At 43.2% G+C, this 20,666-nt stretch overlaps 1 protein-coding gene across 4 annotated transcripts in view; it reads right to left on the bottom strand.

Moving 5' to 3' along the window:
- FAM219A (family with sequence similarity 219 member A) overlaps window positions 1-20,666 on the bottom strand; it is a 74,990-nt gene that overhangs the window by 25,285 nt on the left and 29,039 nt on the right. For all 4 annotated transcript variants that reach the window (XM_015848301.2, XM_015848300.2, XM_015848298.2 and 1 more), the window contains exon 2: window positions 7,278-7,377. In XM_015848301.2, the coding sequence (XP_015703787.1) occupies window positions 7,278-7,377 (100 nt within the window). The remainder of the gene's footprint in view (window positions 1-7,277; window positions 7,378-20,666) is intronic.

Raw genomic sequence — 20,666 nt, forward strand, 5'->3', positions numbered from 1 at the left:
CATGTCATGCACATATTATTTGTCCATGCTGTGCTCCTGGGCTTGCTGACTGGTACCTTTCTTACATTCAACTCATCCACCTGCACATACCCTCCTGCCCAGAGATCTCCATGAATCCCACTGAATTTCTCTTCTCCAATTTCTTGTAATGGATTTACTAATTACTGAACTGGTGTCAGCCACAGCATCTCAGGCACCCCATCAATGTTGCCCTCTACTTCTCCTCTAACTAATCTACAATAACATGCCTGTCACAACCATTTTCCTGCCCTCATCTTTGCTACTCTGTCTGCAGACAGCCTTACTGCCCTTAATGTGATGCAGCTGTTCACCCTCTCATCCCTTTTGAAAAAGCCTTGAGATATCCTGCAGGAAGGATGTTGCAATAAATCTGCATACGCAATTTCTCTTACAAATGGAAAGAGTAATATCACACAAAATAATGTTTAAATAAATTCCCCTCAGTCCCAGGAGACCTCCAAGTGGTAGCCTACGCTTCTGTCTTCATGAAGAAAATCAATAGCTCTGCTATACTGCCACTGCTCTCTGGCTTCCACATTATTCATCCCTCTCCCTACAAAGTACAGACCATGTTCAAGGAAATAGGTGCTCCCAAGGAAGGAAAATGGCTTTGTGCACTTAAAGTAATGGTGTCACTTCAGGTCGCCACGCAAACAGTTACGTATATGTAAATCTGCAGTTTTGTCAATACAGCCAGAACCTTGGGACCTAGCTAAAGAGTTACAGCTTTTTTTTTAATGTTTCCCTAATTTACCTACAGAGCTCCTTCCCAGAAACAACTGCTGCTGTACCTAATTAACATTAATCGCCTTGTTACAGAAGAACAACTGGGAATAGTACAGTACTTGAGGTACTGACAAAAAGATACACTAATGGCATTGATTTGTCCAGTCTACTACAAACTTCCCTTATTATTCTGCTTTCTGCATGAAACATTTAGAAGTCACAAGCTGCGAAGCAGACTGGAAAGAGATAATGCAGAAAAGGAGCCAAGGTTTCATGCAGGTACCGAGCCATTCAGACTGCAGAAGCTGCCTGATACCTGATCCATATGGGACAGCATCTCCCAGCGCCACTTTTTCATCTTGATCTGTGGCAAAAGCAGCTCTTGAAGGAGGTCTCTGAGGGAGGCATCTTTTTAAACAGCATTGGGACCAATTACTCCACTGTGTGCTTTGTGGCTCTTCAAGAGACCTGCTTTAAAACAAGCTCTGAGTTCCCACACGACTCTAAGAAGGTGGTTAAATGACTACACAAATTGAAAGATCAGTTTCAGGAGCAACATGGAGAGTTCAAGGTAGCCTGTCCTTTACAGGGACGAGAGACCATCTGCAAAGTTTCAACCAGAAATGCACCAATTTTGTTATGCTGAACCCTGAGGGCTTTGCAGTTCTCAACTCATTAACTGATATTCCCAGTTCTCCTCCTCCCTGACAGTACAGCAATTTACTATCTGCCATGAATGTGCAGCAGCAAGCTAAAGGCAGGAGACAGTGCCACAGCTTGTGCTGTCATCCTCTGGCCCCCAAAGGATTATTTTTTCTGTTCACCCTAGTCTCTACAAAGATGGGGCCCAGCCATAAATAAGATTCTTAGTTTTCTACAAGTCAAGCACACCAGAGAACAACATGCTGTATGTCCCTGGGACAAGTTCTTTGTTGCTGCTAACCAGAGTTGCTTGCTGTAAGTGAACATTCCAGTTACCTGTTTGTGGTGTGGGAGACACTTGTTACAAACAGGAATCAATTCAGTAGTATAGGTGGAAGTAATTTGGTGCTTGGAAATGGACACACCTAACTGGTGTCTCTGTGCAGAATCAATGTCCCCAGTTACATACTGTGGAAGCCAGTATAAATGAAATCCTCTTGCTGCCAATAGATAAAACCTCAGGACATTTGTACACAGAGAAGTCCAGGCACGGAGTGATGAGCAACAGTAGGGATGGAGCATGTTTCCACAGGACATGGTTTTACACAGCTACTGCCCATGTCTTCACACACGATGCTCCAGCTCTGGGTACCAATGGGTTCCCTTTTCCCAATCAACAGCAAGCCTCTCAGCTTTAGCAAGATCAGCAACAATTTTGTGTAAAACTCAAGGACAATCCCTCTCAAAATCTAACATGGAGAGATGAGACTGATAGAGAAACAGACAAAAGAGCATCAGTAGTTTATCAGGGGATCTCCTTTCTCTTGGAGGGTGAGCACTATGGTTATACATCAGAGAACAGTATTTTCCACTTCCCTCACTTCATGCTCAGCCACCTGCATGGCTCAGGCTCCACTGTGGCTGCTCAGCTGCTCTCGTCTCCTTGTCATCCAGAAAACCAAAAGGCCAAGCTGGGCTGACTCAAGAAGCTTTTACACTCTCCCTAGCAACACATCCAGGCTTCAGGCATGCAAAGCTTCCTTTCCTGCAGTATCTGGATGGAAGCTGACCTGCTCTGATGTGTGCAATGTCTCTTGGAGAAAAAAGCAATATCCTACGATGCTACTGGCTGGAGAAAAGTGTTCATAGCCTATTAATTCATGAAACAGCTCTTTTCAGTGCTACGACAGCTCCTTGAAGAAAAGCAAGCTTCTGTTCAGGTTGGTAGACTATAGTGGAGTGAAAGCAGCTTATATGAAAGGCAGCTTTGTGCCACCTATTTCTCCTTATGGGGCTGGCTAGCTTCAGACACTCTGGTTTTTGGTACTGTGGTAGATACTAGTATGAGATTTAAACTGGGAGGGAAACAAAACCATAGCTGGGTGTTACCCTGTCTGTTACAGCCATCTCCCTCCGGCCCACTAGGAGCATGGCCATGTATCACACCTTTGAGCACTGCAGTTCTCCTTCCCTCTGCGATGGCTGAGATCATAGAAAGCCAGCATGGAAGCTACCCTGCATACTCGTCACGGCCACTGAGTAAGTGAAGGAAACAAGTCTCAGAGGGACAAAGGCTGCTATGAGTAACTCAGTCTGTCTGCCTCTCTCTCATATGTTCAACTGCAGACAGGGATGTGGGGGATTTACTATCACACTCCCAGGATGTGCTGATAAAGATGGCACTGCCGCAGTCCCTCATCAGTGCTGTAGCCTGTGCTGCAACCAATTACCACACTGCTTATTTTGTTTTAATATAAAGTGTCACACTGACAGCTAGGTAAGTCAGACAGACTGTCTGGATGGGGATTTTAGAACAAAAAAGTGAAATAAAAAATGCAAAACAGAAAAGCAGATGGTGTAAGCTTCATTAAAATAGTATGTCATCTTCTGATATCCCATGGGGATCTGTTGCTTTCCAGTGGGTATGGAGCCCCCGAGATTTACACTTGGGGATTATTCTCCCTCTCTCCTTATCACAACTCTCTTCTGTTTTCAAAAGGCTTGCGGTACGTGCTCCATCTGGATATGCCTCCTAATAAGGATGTGCTGGAGACATCTCCTAAGCACTAATGGGCACCCAGCCCCCCACAGTGCTGTTGGGAGCCTCCATGTCAAGTAATTTGCAAGCAAGAAGCAGGCCAAGTCTTGAAGTCTCAAAAGAAAGACAAAGCAGGAGTGTTAGGAAAGTAAGAAATACATAATTAATATGGATATAATACACGATGAGATACATGAACCGGATATTACTTCCCCTTGATGTGAAGTTCTATTTTCCGATACAGTACCAGAAACAACCTAAATGTCTTCCTGCTCCATTTACAAGCCAGGTATAATGTTTAAGAAATCAATAAAAACAAAAGCCATCTGTGAAAATTTACCCATGTCTAACTGACCCCCAAACAACTGTGTGGCAATGAAATGTATTTACTAATACAGCAGAAAAACAGCCACAGCAGCAGGAGTTTGCAGCAAAGCATGCTCTTTCTGTCACACTTTAATCACTGTGGGCTGTAGAAGCAAAACTTGCATTCATGCTGGGCTGGTATTTAATTGAGCTCATTTGAACCATGCTTCCAGTAAGCACATATGACAGATTTATATATAAATCTTCACAGAGTATAAAATGACATTTATTAACCTTCCATCAGAGCATTTGACATTTGAACAATTGATTCTGATTTAACACTGTAAAGGGCCACTATCCATACGGAAAACTTGCGTTAGGATTAAAACCCTAGTCACTACCATCCCCAACAATAGCTCTGACAGGTAAGCTACTAAATATTTACTACCTTAACTTTGCCTAGGCTTAAAGGGATTAAAAAACAACCAAAATCCTGATGAGTTTAATGTAGAAAAGACTAAGGACTGAGTTAGAAGAAAAAGAGCCAAAGCAGGGAGACGTGAGCCATTAAATTGCTTGAAAACTGCAAAGGTTGGGTGTATTTTAAGAATGACAGCAGTGGGAGCTGATGTGGATTAAAGGCATATTACACTGGATGCAGACAATGCCATCAGTCTCGTTTTGCCCCAGGTAACCTTGCCCTCATCAGAGTATGGCTAAGGACAGAAAGCCAATCCAAATACCATTAAGTATGTGTTCAACTAATTAAAGAGGCACACTGTATCCACAGGCAGAGAGAGTTTTCTGAGCAGACTTTTCTCAGGAGCCCAGGCAGGAACATGTTCATCAGCTCTGTCAGATAATTCCTCCTAAGCTGGTAGATTTCACCCACAGTGTGGTCAGCACTGAATATTCACTGGGCAGCAGCACTAGCAGGACCTACACGCAGCACTCCTCTGTAACACTGCAAAGCTCTCACATAATACAAGTTCTGGGGGTTTTCTCTTTCTGTTATTCCCAGAAGAAACCAAATGAAGCTGTTCTTACTTCAGTGGTTAAGCATGCTTCAGTTTTCAGATATAACACAACCCTCACAACTTAACGCCAACTTTTCCAGTGCTGACACCATCTGTGTCAACTATTTTTTTTGTTCCTGATATTTACTCCCTGGAAGATTCATCTAAGGCAAGCAGATCTTTCTTTCTGTCCTGATTTTACTAAGTTCAATATGCCAAATTATTTTAGCTTTCTGTTCTATGACAGGCTTTCCAGATCCCTCATCTTACATCGTTCTCATCTCCACCTAGCCCATCCTGGATTCTTGCTGTTATACAGAACTTCATGTATCTTACACAGGTGAGACATTGCTACACCTTAATCTACTGGAAAAAATGGATTCATATTCATCTAATACCTACCCTTGCCACTTTGCTAGTGGCTAATAGCATTAATCAGTGGCCAAATAGAATACAATTTTCCTTATATGGTAAAGCAAAAAATTCTAGCAGAAGAATGAATCTCTCTGCTGTACCCAGTGTTTGGAAAAAAGCTGGCAAATGCTGCAGAAGTGTGACTACTTCATGTATTAGTCCATTTTAATAACTTGCGATGTCTTGCAATGATGCCACAATTTCTTATTCACTTCCAGTTGGTAAATTCTAAAGCAGATTGTGTTTCTCATGTTTTTCTCACTTCTATTACTGCAGTTTTCATGTTTTTTCTCTCTGTTGTTTCTGAGACTTTGTTGTACTGATGTCTCTCAGCTTTCTGAGCCAACTCCTAGTTTATGTGCCCTTGTCATTAATGGACTTAGAAATGAAATGACTGTTGAAGAAGTCCATTAACAATCTCTTTTTCTTCTGATATCTTCTCCTTCAACAATACCTGATGAATAATAATTCCTACAGTTCTCAATTCACTGGCTTTGCACAAGCACTTAGTTTATAAAGCTGAGGTCAGTTACAGACCTATTTTTAATTACCTTTACATTTACTCTGCATGAATAGAACTTGTTATCTCTGAATCCAAATCTATTTTTCATCATCAGATCTTCTATTATGTCCTCATTCATTACCAAAACCAAGCCTAAACCAGCACCATTTTCTGTGACATTAGCAGAAGTACACTTTTATTGCCTAGAAATACAAGAATACCTCAGACCTACCAATAATAGTATTAATTGCTCTCCAACCTGATTCCTGATGTTAAATTATCCCAAACAAATATCACAGTAGTAATTATCTCTCTAATAACAATACAGAATCCTTCTAGCAATGAAAAAGGATCGTAGTGGCATATGGCATGCTGGCAGTGATCATCTTTTACCAAACTGTGAGTTGAACTCACATTAACACACACTGCTGTTTTCTTGCCTTTTCCTAAAAAGCAGCTGCCATTTTTGGAGTACTCCTGACAGTTACTGCAGGACAGATATGCTGTCACAATGCACTTTTTCATATCCTCAATCAGTACTTCAAGATCTTCCACTTTGCTGCATTACCTTGCTGTGTACATCCAATTTTCTGTCCTCTCCTCTCTAGTCACTCAATCAGCAAGGTCATTATTCAGCTACTTTATTTTCCTTTGCTGTCTGTATGCCTACTCTGTGAAACCCCTTTATGCACTACCATGACCAATTTGTCTGACTGTTCAATTGCCCATATACTTCATGGGAGCTTTGAGACTCTGCAAATGCAAACCAGGCTTTTCCTGCTGTTTCTTTTAAGGCTCCTCTTACCAGTGAGGCCAACACCATTGTTTGCAGTGGTAGGTCCTTGAGTAAAACCTATTTACTTGACAAAAATCTCTTCATAACCATATAAAAATGTGCACCTAAGAGGAAATTTTCAAGGCTTAGATTATACATACATACATATATAAATATATATTTAAATCTGAGCAAAAAGCATACCAATCTTCTGACCTGTCCTTTGTCAGGATCTTGAATCTGTATGACATAACAGTGGTTAAGGCTTTGGAAATAAGATGGCCATGTGTGGATTGCTGTCCTGTTGTAAGAACTAGCCTTGTATCGTGGTAATAAATGGTACTGCTTCCAGAACTACAGAAATACTGCAGAGAAATAGCAGTGAACTATTACAAATCTATAATTCCTCCATCTCACAATAGCACAGCTCTGTCTTCTCCTGATAATGGTCCAAGTGTCTTATCCTTTCGCTTTTGTTTGCAGTTATATTTTCTTTTTATAGCCCTTCTATATTCATCCTTTTTTTTTTTTTCTTTCTTTTTCTTTCTTTCTTTTTTTTTTTTTCCTGGACAATGTGATAAGATTCTGTAGGTTTGAAAAAATATACCTTCTTTTCAAAGAAGATTTGTACCACATCCCAAGACAGAAAGTCCTTGAATGTTTATAGATCGGTTCCCTGAGCAGTAGAATCATACTGATAAACTGCTCTGCGAGTTTTCTGAGCTGAGCTGGCACGTACAGCTATATGAGTGGAGATCTGTACATGATCTCACTAGTACACCACTGTATTTCAGTCTTTGGATTAAGCCTTTTCATACTCCAACAGCAAAGACTCACCTAATTTCACTTGGAGTGGGGACGGCTTATAGTTCATGGCTACAGTCTCTCCCTCTCTTGTATCACAATCTCTGTCCGAAATAGATGCAGCGGTTGGATCCTGTTGAGACAAAAAATGAAACAAAACAGAATGGTTTACAGAATCACAGAATCACAGAATTATCAAGGTTGGAAAAGACCTAGAAGATCATCTAGTCCAACCATTACCAATACTTCCCAGCTAAATCATATTCATCAACACAACATCCAAATGTTTAGCTACAGATTATGCAGTCACTTCTCTAACAGGCAGTTATACATGTCCAGATGTAGCTGTGTCCATCAGAGACACGCCAGGGACTCTCATGTTCCATCTGGACAGCCAAGCTCACTGAGCGTGTGTAGGTTCCATGCACCTTTCCTCCTCCTTTAAAATTAGGGCACCTCTCAGGCCATAGGGCTCTCATCACCAGTTGGTCAGCATGGGACACTCTTAGAGTCAAAAAGCCCTGGCGTTCTGCAATGTCTGTTTTCTTTTCTGAGCCCTTGAAAACAGGGGAACCCTGCATCTGGGGTTCCCATCACTGATCTATTTCTACCTTTATAAGCAGAGAATTCAGAGGAAAGAGGAGTGTAACTAGAGAGTATCTCCTCATCTGCCTTTGGGATGCATTGAGGAACTTTCTCAAACAGAGGAGGACACACCTTCCTCCTACTAATACACTCTGTCTTCTTGGGACCTGGAGCTGATGGATTCTGATGTCTCTGATGGTGATATGGAGCCCACAGAGATGGATCCACTTCTGGAGGGATAAGTGATGGAGGATGGCTCCACCACCATCATAGCTGGGCAGGCATCACCATGGTGTGCCTGTTGTCAGACATACCTGTGTCCATTGTGGTGCATCAGGGGCTCTGCAGCTCCCCTGAAACATCCAGCTCATTTTCACCACTGAGAATCCCACCATTTCACCATCAGCTGGGAAGAGTTCTATCTCCGTTAGCTCCTATGACCCTATGACAGGTCAGTGGTGGCCAGTGCCAGGACAAGAGTTAATGAACACAAACTGGAAGACAGGAGGTTCCTTCTGACCATCAGAAAGTACTTTCTGTGCCGTGCTGGTGGTGGAGCACTAGCACAGGCTGCCCAGAGAGGCTGTGGACTATCCTCCCTGGATATATCCATAAGCCGTCTGGATATGGTCATGAACACCCTACTCTGGGTGTCTCTACTTGAGCAGAGGTTGGGCCAGATGGACACAGAGGTCCCTGCCAACTTCAGCTACTCTGTGATGCTCTCATTCTGTGAACCAGTGCCTCTTCCCCCACCACAGCCTTCCTTCTCTTTGCTTTTTAAGATGCCTCAGCCCTGTTTACTACACTTCGTTTATTAGATAAAATGTGGTTCTTGAATTAGGCTTCATCTAAATAGAAACTCATCATATGACATACATTTTATTAAAACTCTGCCGCCTCGCACTATTCAGCACTTTCTTTGACAGTACTTAAAATGGATGGTGCTTACAGGACTTGGACTCTGCATTCAGTGACACAAAATACCACCAAAACTTCCCTTAAAATGCAGCCACTGCCAGGAGGAGTGTAGTTGCAGCTTAATGATTCAGTGAAAAAGGTCAGAGTAAGTTGTAAACAACCAAGCCAGGCTCCAAGAGAACACAATTAGACAAGAATGATGAATTACATCGATCTTAGGTTAAAAATTCTGCTTTTATGAAAAATACAAGATCTTTAATAACCACACCGAATGACAAAATACAGTAGCTGAAGGACAAAAATAAAACAGTTTAAATTAAATTAAGATAAAAGTGGCAGACAGAAGAAGAAAAATATCCAGATTTTGTAAATGAAATTATGAGCTGTATCTAGTTCCTGTCGCTCAAGGAACCTTGAGATCCTGGATGACAGATTGCAGAAGACCATAATAACAGATTCCTTAGCTGGGAAGAGACAATGGATGGGACGCCTGGGAGAAGTCTCAGTAATCCTGAGCAGGATAAGGTGAAAAGTGATCAGCCAGCTTTTATTTAGTAGAATAGGATATCAACTAGTATTTAACTGGTGGCAGCTCAAAACAAACTCAGTATTCCATGTAATAGCTGATGGGTTGCTGTCAATACTAAAAAGGGCTCAGAAAAAGATGAGATAGATGAATGGAAGGAATAACCTTCGAGGGCTGTCAAATTCAGCAGCACTGCTGCCGGCCTAGTCTGCCCCACGGGTACAGACTGCTGGAGGAAGTAAAGCAGGGAGGCAACACTGGGGGCTCAGCCCTTCTTGTTCTTATGGGGACATGACAAAAGGGCAGGTAAGACTTTATTTTCTGGCTTGAAACCTGGTTTATGAGCCTGAGCAACCACAGCTGTGGTGCATGACCAGGCCCACTCCCACCAGACCTCAGTGCCAGGAAAGGTTATGGAATAGGTATCTTGAGAGAGATTACACAGCATGTGTGGGACAGCTGGGGGGAATCGGGCCCAGCCAACATAGGTCTATGACCCATAGGTCCAAGTGACCCATCTGGTGAATGGTATTTCTGTAGGAAAGCTATGTGGAGAAACGTTTGCATCACTGGTTTAGCCTTACACTACAAGCACACTGAGATTCACTTTGTGCTTTCCCTGCTGGAATTCACCTTGTGATTTTATGCTTTTCTGCAGGCCTTCCTTAGATGAGGTGCTTCATTTCCTTCCACCACAGTCAACACCTCTAACATCTTGCAAGCTTGACAAACCTCTGCCTTCCACCTGACGACTCCTTTGGGACCTCAGTGCATGAGGATGGGAATCGGTACATGCAGTTTCTGTGGCTATGAGCTGCCCTAGTGAGCAGAGATGGTTACTGAGGTGTCTCCATGTACCCACCCTTCCCAACCCTTGACATAAGTCACTTCTGCAGTTCTACATTCTGATCTCCATTGGAAATTGTCAGTAGGTGAATCGTGATGATCTGGCCACTCAGGAATGCCATCCATTAGCTTTGTGTCTCTTCAGTATTACAAGCCTGCTGTCTTCTACCCAACTTCAAGATATTGGAAGTCTTGGTACCAGTGCATGCATAACAGCTTATGAATGGATGCTTGCAGCCTAGCAGACTCCTGCTGTCTGATGCTGTCCATGTATAATACGTAGGCAAACAAGGCAAACAAATGCTAACAAGAAAGGACAGGCCCAAGTGTTCTGATTCTTTTCAACATCAGACACTGGATTCAAAAATTTGACTTAAGTTCCATGTATGGGAGACTGACTTAATGTAAAAAAACACAACATGGTAAGAGTGGGTTACTATCACAGAATCAAAGAATTGTAAGGATTGGAAGGGACCTCTAGAGATCATTTAGTCCAGCCTCCCTGCAAAGCAGGCCCCCTACAGCAGGCTGCACAGGTAGGTGTCCAGGCAGGTCTTGAATATCTCCAGAGAAGGAGAATCCACAACCTCCCTGGGCAGCCTGTTCCAGTTCCACAGCTTTTACATCTCTAAATGACAGAATAAGCAATGGCAGACCTTGCATTTATGCAGAAGGGAATATAGGAGAGGATCAGCTTAGGAAAAACAAGTTATAGTGGTTATAGTGGCTCTGAGGCTTTGTAGTTTATCTGGCTTACAGTAGACAGCATTTGGGTGACAAAGCAACAGATGCTCCCCTGGTGCAGTAATCAATGGTGCTACAAAGCTGAACAAAACCAAAATACAAATACTCCAGCACTATTACTCAGGGCATAAGGGTGTGCTGCTGGGTCAAGGAACAAGGTGTGCAAATGCACAGCCTGTGTTTGTCCCATGCATGAGAGAAAAAACAAAAACCGTGGTGCTCTGTGCTTGGGTTAGAAAGTGCATGAACTCCTTCAAACAGTGAAGTGTGATGCTGGTGCCAGGACACAGAGCTGAGCCCAGAGACCCCCAGCAGTCATCCATCCAGGCTGGGGAATGCAATGCTTCAGTGCACTCTGGCTGTTGCTCTTCAGCTTTTCTGGCACACATCCCGGATGGGATGACAAGAGCTGTAATGTCCTCAGGCTCTGACCTCTTTCCAGCTGCCCTTAGGATGCTTGGCACTGCTTCTAACCACTCTTCTCACATCCTTCTGAAGAGGAAAGGAGCCTGCTTCTAACCCAGACGCATTAAGGCATAAAATCAGTTTATCCTGGGAAGAAGAAGTTATACAGACTTCCTTAGCCACTTCCAAGGGTCACTTCTCTCTGGGTGAGCCCGAGAAAAACATGACTTTTTTAAGCCTGACATGCTGTAGGAGTTCACTTCGTGCTCACACAGTGACCGGAGCAGAAAGCTCCTATGACATCATGGTCACCACCTGTCACCCATGTGGGCACTTTCTGAACCTGAGGCAGTAACCACTGGTCTTACCAATAGCCACTCTGCACCTAGTGAAAATAAGTGGCATTTTGGTGACACGGAGACTGATGCACTGAAATAAACTCGGATAGTTACTGACTCACATTCAAAAAAGCAATAAGCAACAACTGTTTATTGACATTCTGCTAGCTCTGCCAATGCACCAGTCACAGCACTGCTGTCTTCTGAGCAGCAGCTGAATAAATCTTACTTAAGAGTAACAAACAGGCCTTCAATATCCACTGCAGGATCCAGGTTTCCAACACAATTAGTTTACAATTATATACAGTACAAACCAGTAGCTAATCCATTTTTTTTCCCAGCAACTTGAAAAGCCTGCAGTGTTAATATTGCTGCAAACCTCAAATCTTATTAACTAAACTAAGCCAGAACTACACTGCATTTATATTCCCCTCTGCACACCTGCAATAGGTGGAGCTCAATTCACCAGAAAGTAGCAGGAAGCTTAGGTCTTTATTTGTTTAAAATGGATCCAGGAGTGCCAGTCTGCTTTCCCTTGGCATGGTGATGAAAAGCTCTCTGAAAACCCTGGCCACAAAAGCACTGCCTGACCTCCACACTGAATCTGAACAAAATGCAACAAGCAGAACGTGTAAGCAGTGGAAAGTGAACAATAAGTTTCAAATGTCTGTTTTCGTAATCAGAAATGACATTTACAGCACAGGGAGGAACATCCCATTTTTTAGATGATGATGTATGACTAATTCTGGGAGTCTGCAGCATCAGAGGAAGCACCAACTCTTTAAGTAGACCAAATGCTTTGGGAAAGCAACTGGGGGACAAGAAAGAAAAATGGGAGTAATTACATGATCTCTGTTAGATTTCCCTCAGAGAAACCATCAGCACAAGCAGCCTCCAGTCTTTTCCTTTCCAACGTGACAGAGTATATTTAACACTGTATTTCCCTCCAGGCTCTTCTCATACACAGGCACCAGCCATCCCTATTATCACGTGCATTTATAGCTTTGATATCTTGCGCTAACTTTACATGACTTAAATTGGATCATTAACATTGCAAATCAGAGAAATGCCACATTGCACTCCACCGCCTGCAGCATTTGACAAGTGGATGGTGTACAATAACTACTTAAAACCAGCTATTAACTTAGGTATGTTGCTTCAGCAATAAAACATTTTGTCCATAGAAAGGTTATATACAAGAGAGCATTACAACATATATACATCCACAGCTCTGAGAACCAACGAGGCACATGATTAAGGCACCACAAATACTTTGGTAGCTGACAGACGGCTAGGCTGTTCCAGCTGCATGTGGAAGATGAAACCAAAGCTTGCCTGTAGAAAACACTAAAAATGCTGTATGGTTCTGGTAGGTATTGCAGTGATGATAAATACTGACAAAAATGTCCCAGCACAATACAAGTGACAGAAGGAGAGCCCTGTTCGAGTGATGTAAGATCCCTCCAGCATCCTGGAGATGGGATAATAACCTCCATAGGCCATGGGTAGGATTCAGCATGGCAAATCCTGTGTCATAAGGCTTTTGGAGCCTCTGGCAGTAAGAACAATAGCAGGAAAAGGCTGGGTCGGCTCAACATCCGTACCTTTTACAGACCAAGGGCTTCAATCCACTGTTCAATGTCACAGTTATTACTAGCATACCTCCGGGGCCATCTGTTCTCCAGTTAGCAGTCAAGACATTTTTTCATAGAAAGGCAGCTGATTTTCACATGTTCAATTCCTATACATGTAAGATGAATGAGGTCTTGCTTTTTGCTCTGAAATACCACTGGCACTTTCAATCCATTTCCTTAATATTTTTTTTTCTTTTTTCTTTTTCTTTTTTTTTCCTGAGCTGCTTGATTGCTTCTCCTGTTCACTTCTCAGGCAATCGTTCTTTGTTCTGCCATGCTCTTGCCCCTTGTAAATCTCCTCTCCTGGAGGGCTGTGCATACTCCTTGCAGGATGTCTTCACTGCACACCTACTCTGTGTTTGCCAGATCTACTCCCCTTCAATCCAAGATACCTCATGCAGGCTGCCTGCTGTATCAGAAGCTAAATTTGCACAACTCCACTATTCAGCCACCTCAGAAGCCTAAAAACCCAGGCTATTCCAGTGTGATCCAAACAGCGAACAGCTGCCCAAAGCTCACCCTCCAACACACATAGACAGCAGACAGGAGAAGATATCCGCAGTGACCGCAACCCTGTCCAGAGCAAGGGATTCTGCCAGCCCTTATGCACAGCTTGTACCTAGAATCAGAATAGTTTAGATTGGAAGGGGCCCCTTTAAGATCACCTAATTCCAAGCCCACCACTAGACCAGGTTGCTTAAAGCCACATCCTGCCAGACAGGGGCCATCCATAGCCTCTCTGAGCAGCCTGTTCCAGTGTCTCACTGCTCTCATAGTAAAGAATTTCTTCCTATTATCTTGTCTAAATCTACTTTCTTTTTGTTTAAAGCCATTTCCCCACATACTGTTGCTATGTGCCCTTATAAAAAGTCCCTCCCCAGCTTTCCTGTAGGGCCTCTCCAGGAAGGCTGCTATACGATACCCCTGTAAGTATTCTCTTCTCTAGTCTCTCAGCCTGTCCCCATAGGGGAGTTGCTCCAGCCCTCTGGTCATCATTGTGGCCCTCCTCTGGACCCACTGCAACAGCTCTATGTCCTTCTTGTGTTGGGGTCAGTAGAACTAGATGCAGTACTCCAGGTTGGGTATGAGAGCAGAGGGGCAGAATCACCTCCCTCAACCTGCTGGTCACATTTCTCTTGATGCAGTCCAGGATACGGTTGGCCCTCTGGGCTGCAAGCACACATTGCCAGCTCATATTGAGTCTTTTATCAACCAACATGCCCCAAACCCTTCTCCTCAGGGCTGCTCTCAAGCCATTCTCTGCCCAGCCTGTATTTGTGCCTGACCCAGGTGCAGGATCTTGCACTTGGCCTTGTTGAACTTCATGAGGTTGGCATGGGCCCACCTCTCAAGCCTGCCCAGGTCCCTCTGGATGGCATCTCTTCCCTCTATCATGTCAGCTGTGACACTCAGCTTGGTGTCATCTGCAAACTTGCTGACAGTGCACTCAATCCGTCTGGTTGGAAGGACTACTCTTGTTTTTACCTCACCATGCTTTTTTTCAAAGCCTTCACCACACTGCCCTGAGAACAGCCCAAGAGGTCACTTGCCTTGCCGGAAAAGGCAGATCCTAGCATGAAAAACTTGCTGTTTTCTTTCAGCTAGCACAGAAAACAAAGCTGCCAAGAAGAGTGCTTAGCAGCCTTTTTCTCTTCAGCACAGTGCTTTGAATTTGTCCCAAGAGATGGAGAGTTCAATCATCAGATTTCCATATTTATAAGGAGAGAGTTTCTGTTTAGCCAAGCCTGTGACAGAAATAACCCTACAAACAGGAGCAGCAACAGCAGCACAGCAAACAGTCTGAGGGGTGGGGATGTGAAAGCCAAGGCAGATCTCCGGCAGCTCTACCTCAGTGCGGCTCTCCAGTCACACACAAGAAGTTCCAAAGGCACAAAACATTTTGGCTTCTAAAATAAAAGCCCACCTCACCCCCACGCCTGTGTCTCTGCTACTCAATAGCAGCTGAGGAATACAGATTCTCCTCTGATCAAGTGCTGTTTGGCTCAGCTTTCCCCTGATAATTGTATTAGAAGCATACTCCTTACGTGACTAACCAGGGAAACTGAGATAAAGGTGTTGCAGCTGATCTAAAGAGAAACTGCTGATTTTTATGAATGTAGCTTATAAATTATTCTGTCTCCAAGGGACAGAGATGCTTCCTCCCCTCCCATTCCTGGGGAAAAAAAGCAAAAAAAAAAACAAAAAACAAAACAAAAACAAAAAATATGCAAAATTAAGATCTCTTAAGAAAAACTGATTTTTATTCCCAGAAGTGGCACCTCTCATTTCCTGCCTTATTAAAACAAGCAGCACTAAGCTGGCTTTATGTTCCCCTTGCTTACTGCAGTTTATCAGCTGCATGGGGCCAGGACAGCATGCCAGCCCATTGCTGCAGCTGGGGCTGGGCTCAGCATGGGGCTCAGCAGCAGCAATGCTGCCAGAGGCTGAAGATGGAAAGCAACAAGGATGGATGGGATTTTAGCATGCTGAGATTCCATCCGGTGGGATGCAAAATGCCAGCCACATGCATGCAAAATGCCAGCCACATTCTTGAGAGCATCTGAAGTTATTTAGTTCTCTATCACATAGTGCAGCAGACTTGAACAAGGACCAGAGTATGTCTTAAATACTGAGGTAAATCCAGCTTGGCAGGAGCTGTTTGAAATAAGGGCAAAAAGACGCCATTTAACATTTTTGAAGAGAAGTTTGTTTCTCTCCATGCTCTCTGTAATGGAACTGGTCTCCATCCGGCCCCAGCTTGTCTCCTCACCTTCCGTAGACAGTGCCAGAAAGAGATATCATGCCAGACAGTTTCCGCCTCACTTCTCCATTGAAGGCAGCTCCTTTATTAGGCTAAATCAAGCCATCTGTCCACTGGCCCCCTTCGAAGCAATGCAGCAGATTGGAGACGAAACATCACGCAAGGTGGAACTAAAAGCTCATGGAAGATCCTTCTTGGCACAAAAAGCTAAATAAGATCCCCTTCCTTCGGCAACAGGGAGATGCTATTTAGGTGGAAAAGGGAAGGGTGAGCACAGCCATCAGGACTTCCTTGCTCTTGCTGCTTGCTTACCTCCCTATGGGTGCCTGCTTCTGCCTTAAAGCCCTGCACAGGGCTCCAGAAATCTCTGTTGCAAGACAACAAGGGTTCTGCCTGCTTTGCTCAGTAAGCATAACAGCCCACATCTTTTCACTTGGAGTTTTCGTCATTTGCCAGATATCTATCCACTGGACCAAAATTTTACATTCTGGACAGCGTCTTGTTTTATTTATTTATTTTTAAAGTATATTTATATATAGTGTAATACATAATTTTTTGTTGGAGTAGTGTGCTGGGAATATATTTTGTCACCTTCCCTGCTGGGTGACATCCCTCTCAGCAACTGCAGTATAAGGATGATGAGGGCAGGGAACTGGCAGGGGGTTGTCAGAAAGGAAGGGATGCCGTGTCTGCTGGGAGAACATGAACTGGATTGGAAAGGTTGGGAGAACAGGAGGAGATGGGTGGCCATGAGGGTCTGGAGGACATTCAGTCCAAGATCCAAGAAAACAAAGAAGAGACAGTACAGGAACAGCAAACCTACCCTAGTGATAAGCTTCAAAAGCCTTCCTGAAATGATGAGAAATCAACAGATTTAGCAAGATAGCTGTCCCTGTGGCCTGACCTTAGCTAAAGCTGGTGGCACAGAGGTGTGCGCTCCAATAGCCCTGAGCCGTGACGGTGTTGCTGTGTCAGGCCATGCTGGACTTTCTTTACAGCTCATTTCCCTCTCTTAAAACTGCAGGATACTGACATTACAGAAAAACAGCAGGGCTGGTTAGCCAAGCTCAACAATACAGCTGCTGCAGTTCCTGCAACCTATGTGCTTTAACAAAACACTCCTGTAATCCCTTGTCCTTGGTAATTCAGGGGACACGCTGTAGATGAAGGTTAAGGCAGCCAGGGAAGAGAAGCCTAAGTACTGTGACTTCTTGCTGAAGCTGCAAGTCTCACAGGGAATGGGGGAGCAGAACACTCTGGAGGAAGTGTCCTAGAGAACAGGGACCTTTAATTCCATGGTCTTACATGAAACATGCCAAGTCTCCTAAACCACACTTCCAACATAAGGTTCACTAAATAAGGTCTCCATTCTTTGCTGGGCTCCTGGATCATAGCCCCGGAGTATGATTTGCTGAGTGCTTGCAACTTCTTCCAAAGTGATGTGCTGTGAACAGGTGAAGAAGTTATGAATCAGGGCTAAAAATAATCATCAGGCAATAGGCATATTGTGCTGAAAACCTCAAATGATATGCTGGCCTTAATGACAGTACGTTTCAAGCCCTTACTATAGAATTGTAAAATCACCAAGGCTGGTAAAGACATCCGAGTTAATCCAGTTGTCCACCTACCACCAATACTTCCCCACCAAACCAATGTTCTGTAGTACCACAGCTATCTGTTCACCTAGCCTCAAAATCATGAGAGAGAAGGAAGAAATTCTGAAGAATCATAGAATTAACAAGGTTGGAAAAGACCTTGAAGATCATCAAGTCCAACTGCAGCCTAACCATAGTACTCTAAGGATTCTTTGTGCTGAATAATCCATCCTCTCACCTAGCAGGAGTGCTCAAGCACTGTTTGTCCTGCTAAATCACACAGCCCACTGAATGACTGACTTGGCTTGCTGGGGGAATTTTACTTGCTGTAAACAACACCTAGATACCTAACAGGTACAATGAGACTACAGCAGAATACTTGTGAACTGAATGAACTCTGTCTGCCTGAACAGAGAAATGGTCTTCAATCATAGGACCATGCAGTACTGACAGTGCCTAAGGTTGAAATCAGGGATGCTGAATTTTTGTAGGGGAGCTTAACTCAGCAGTTTGTATGCAGCTCTGGGCACTCTCCTTGTCCATCAACTCTCCCCTTCTGGTAGGTGGAGCCTTGTGCCAGTGGGTCCACAAGCCATAGGAATGGATTTGCATCACAGCCTCTCACTCCACCATGGGATGTGTTGAGCCTCACTAAGTTTTGTTTTGGAGGAGTCCAAGTACCAGCTAGCTCCTTATGTCCCTTTTCTATCTCTTGGATTATTTTCTTCCTCTTAGAACACCTTCTAATATTTGCTTTCTTGAGAAGAACCAATCCCATTATTTTCACCACATCTTTCTTCTAACCAACTTTTTCTGGTTCTACAACATCCTTTTCAGAGCAGATCATCAGGAGCACGTGCAGTGTCACAGGCACCAAACTACTGATATATATCAGCCCCACTGCAATTTGTCTACTCTCTGAGGCATTTTCATCTTCCTGAACTTTTTTTTGGCCTTCCTGTCTCTGTTACCACATCACCCAGATAGCTTTCTTTGTGTTCCCTCTAGTGATACTAAGCTCTTTTTCATGTGTCTGAGCTCTTCTGTTCTCCTTTTTATCTTTCAAAATGTTCTTGAAAGAGGCGTCTGAATCATCACCATTTTATATGTGAGTACACTGGGATCCAGAGAGGTGAAGTTGTTCAACACAAAAGCAGGAAAGCTGGGTCCTCCTCCACAGTTCTGTCCTGTGAGATAAGACCATTTTCATAAATGCATTTCTTCTGAATACACTTGAGAGCACGCACCAGAAGTAAGTACCTATACTACACTTCAAACTATGCCTCAGGGGAAAGAAAGTGGACAAGAGACCATTTTGTAGTCCTGAAAAGCAGTTCCTTCCTGCAAGTTTTTGATATTAAGCAGAAAATTACATAAACAAATCAAAAGCCTTACAGGACAAATTGTGCCCCGGACATTTTGGTTCTTTTATTTATCATCTTTTTCTAGAAGCGCCCCATGAATGGCTTCATGCTCTTTGCTGAATTAATTTTCCTCAGGAACTTAATTCCTTTCTCATTCTTGGTGCCATTCAGACAGAGCTCCCCAGTGTTTCAGTTATGGCACACAACTCTGATCAACGTAGAGTCACCTCTTCACTGATCTGTCACATCTGACCATTTCCTCTCCTTGAGAGTTTAATTTATCTGAGGAGATCACAGTTAAAAAGGTAAGAGCAACACACGAGCTTAGAAAAGAAAAAAAAAATACACAGCTTCCCTCAGTGTTTTGCCCTAAGGCACCTTTCAGTTCTATGTGTTAGGTTCACATTTGCATCTACCTTTTGCTGTGTAGAAACAGATCAACAAAACACAAGAATGGGATTTCTCTGAAGGGTTTCAATCTGGTTTCTAAGTTGCCTATAGAATTGATACATGGGGAAGCATTAAGAAGACCTCTCATTACCAATGAAATTTTTTAGCTTAATGAGGATGTCTTAAAAATACATCTGGATAAACAGTTTTTGTGAGAATGGTCCCTTGAGACTGTTTCTATCTCCTTATCCTCACAGCTTTCAGTTAACACTGTGAGTGGGCACAGAAACACTTCCATCTCGTTACTCTCTTTTCAAATGCTGGTGCACATGAGATACTTAGTAGATAACAGCCTTTTGCAGATATCTTAAATGCCATTATCATCAAAGGGACAGACGCAGGAAAGAAATACTGTTTTCCTTACCTATTAGTTCCATCCTTTGCAAGGTTGAAGCAGTTTTGTGAATTAATTTAAGGTTTGCAACATCTGCGCTGCTGGAAAAAGCTATCTGAAATGATAGTGATAGATTTAAGCTGAACTCAGGCACTTCACTTATGGAAAATCACAAATCAGGAATGTTACTTGCTCAAGTATCCACAAGCCTCCCCATGAAACAGAAAATGGTAAATAAATTGGACTCTCTGGATGAGTGTTCTCATTATTTGGCTATTCAAGATAATAAGAGAAGCAAGTAAGAAAGGCTGTCGTTAGTTGTTAATTGAAGCACTTTCAGAAAGCCTTGTTTAAACTTGGGAAGATAAGATGTCTTCTCAACTACTACCTAATATGAATGTTAGGGATGTACTAAAGCAGTCTCATTAGGTGCTTGCTCCAAGCACCACTGCTGAAAGAGAGCTTCTAATATTTTATATGGAACTTTTGTTTTAAAAATCTCATCTACATAGAGCCCAATGCCTGGTTAAGATCTTCAGGATACTTCTCTGCATATAGACCTACCTAAGCTGATGTTTGTGTAGTACAAACACAAGATACTTTAGTGCATTGTAATGACCTTCAGAAGCAGCAGTAGAGTCCTGGCCCATTATGGTGCCAAATCACATAATGTACTGATGACACAAATCATAATGATTAGGCTGTAAGGTAAGTGCAGCCATCTCAGGACACAATTTTAGGTTTGCTGGCTCTTTACAGCTTTTATGCACAACCTCTTTGGCTCTTACCATCTCCCTCTCCTTATTCCCAGACCTTTTATTTTCAACCTTAAGTAGCTCATGGCCCATAGCCGGGAACCCATTAGTCTCAAAGAGGGTCTCATGTGGAGACAACTATTGAGGGGTGAGAAACCTCAACT

The sequence above is a fragment of the Coturnix japonica genome, chromosome Z (assembly GCF_001577835.2).
Source record: "Coturnix japonica isolate 7356 chromosome Z, Coturnix japonica 2.1, whole genome shotgun sequence".
NCBI lineage: Eukaryota > Metazoa > Chordata > Aves > Galliformes > Phasianidae > Coturnix > Coturnix japonica.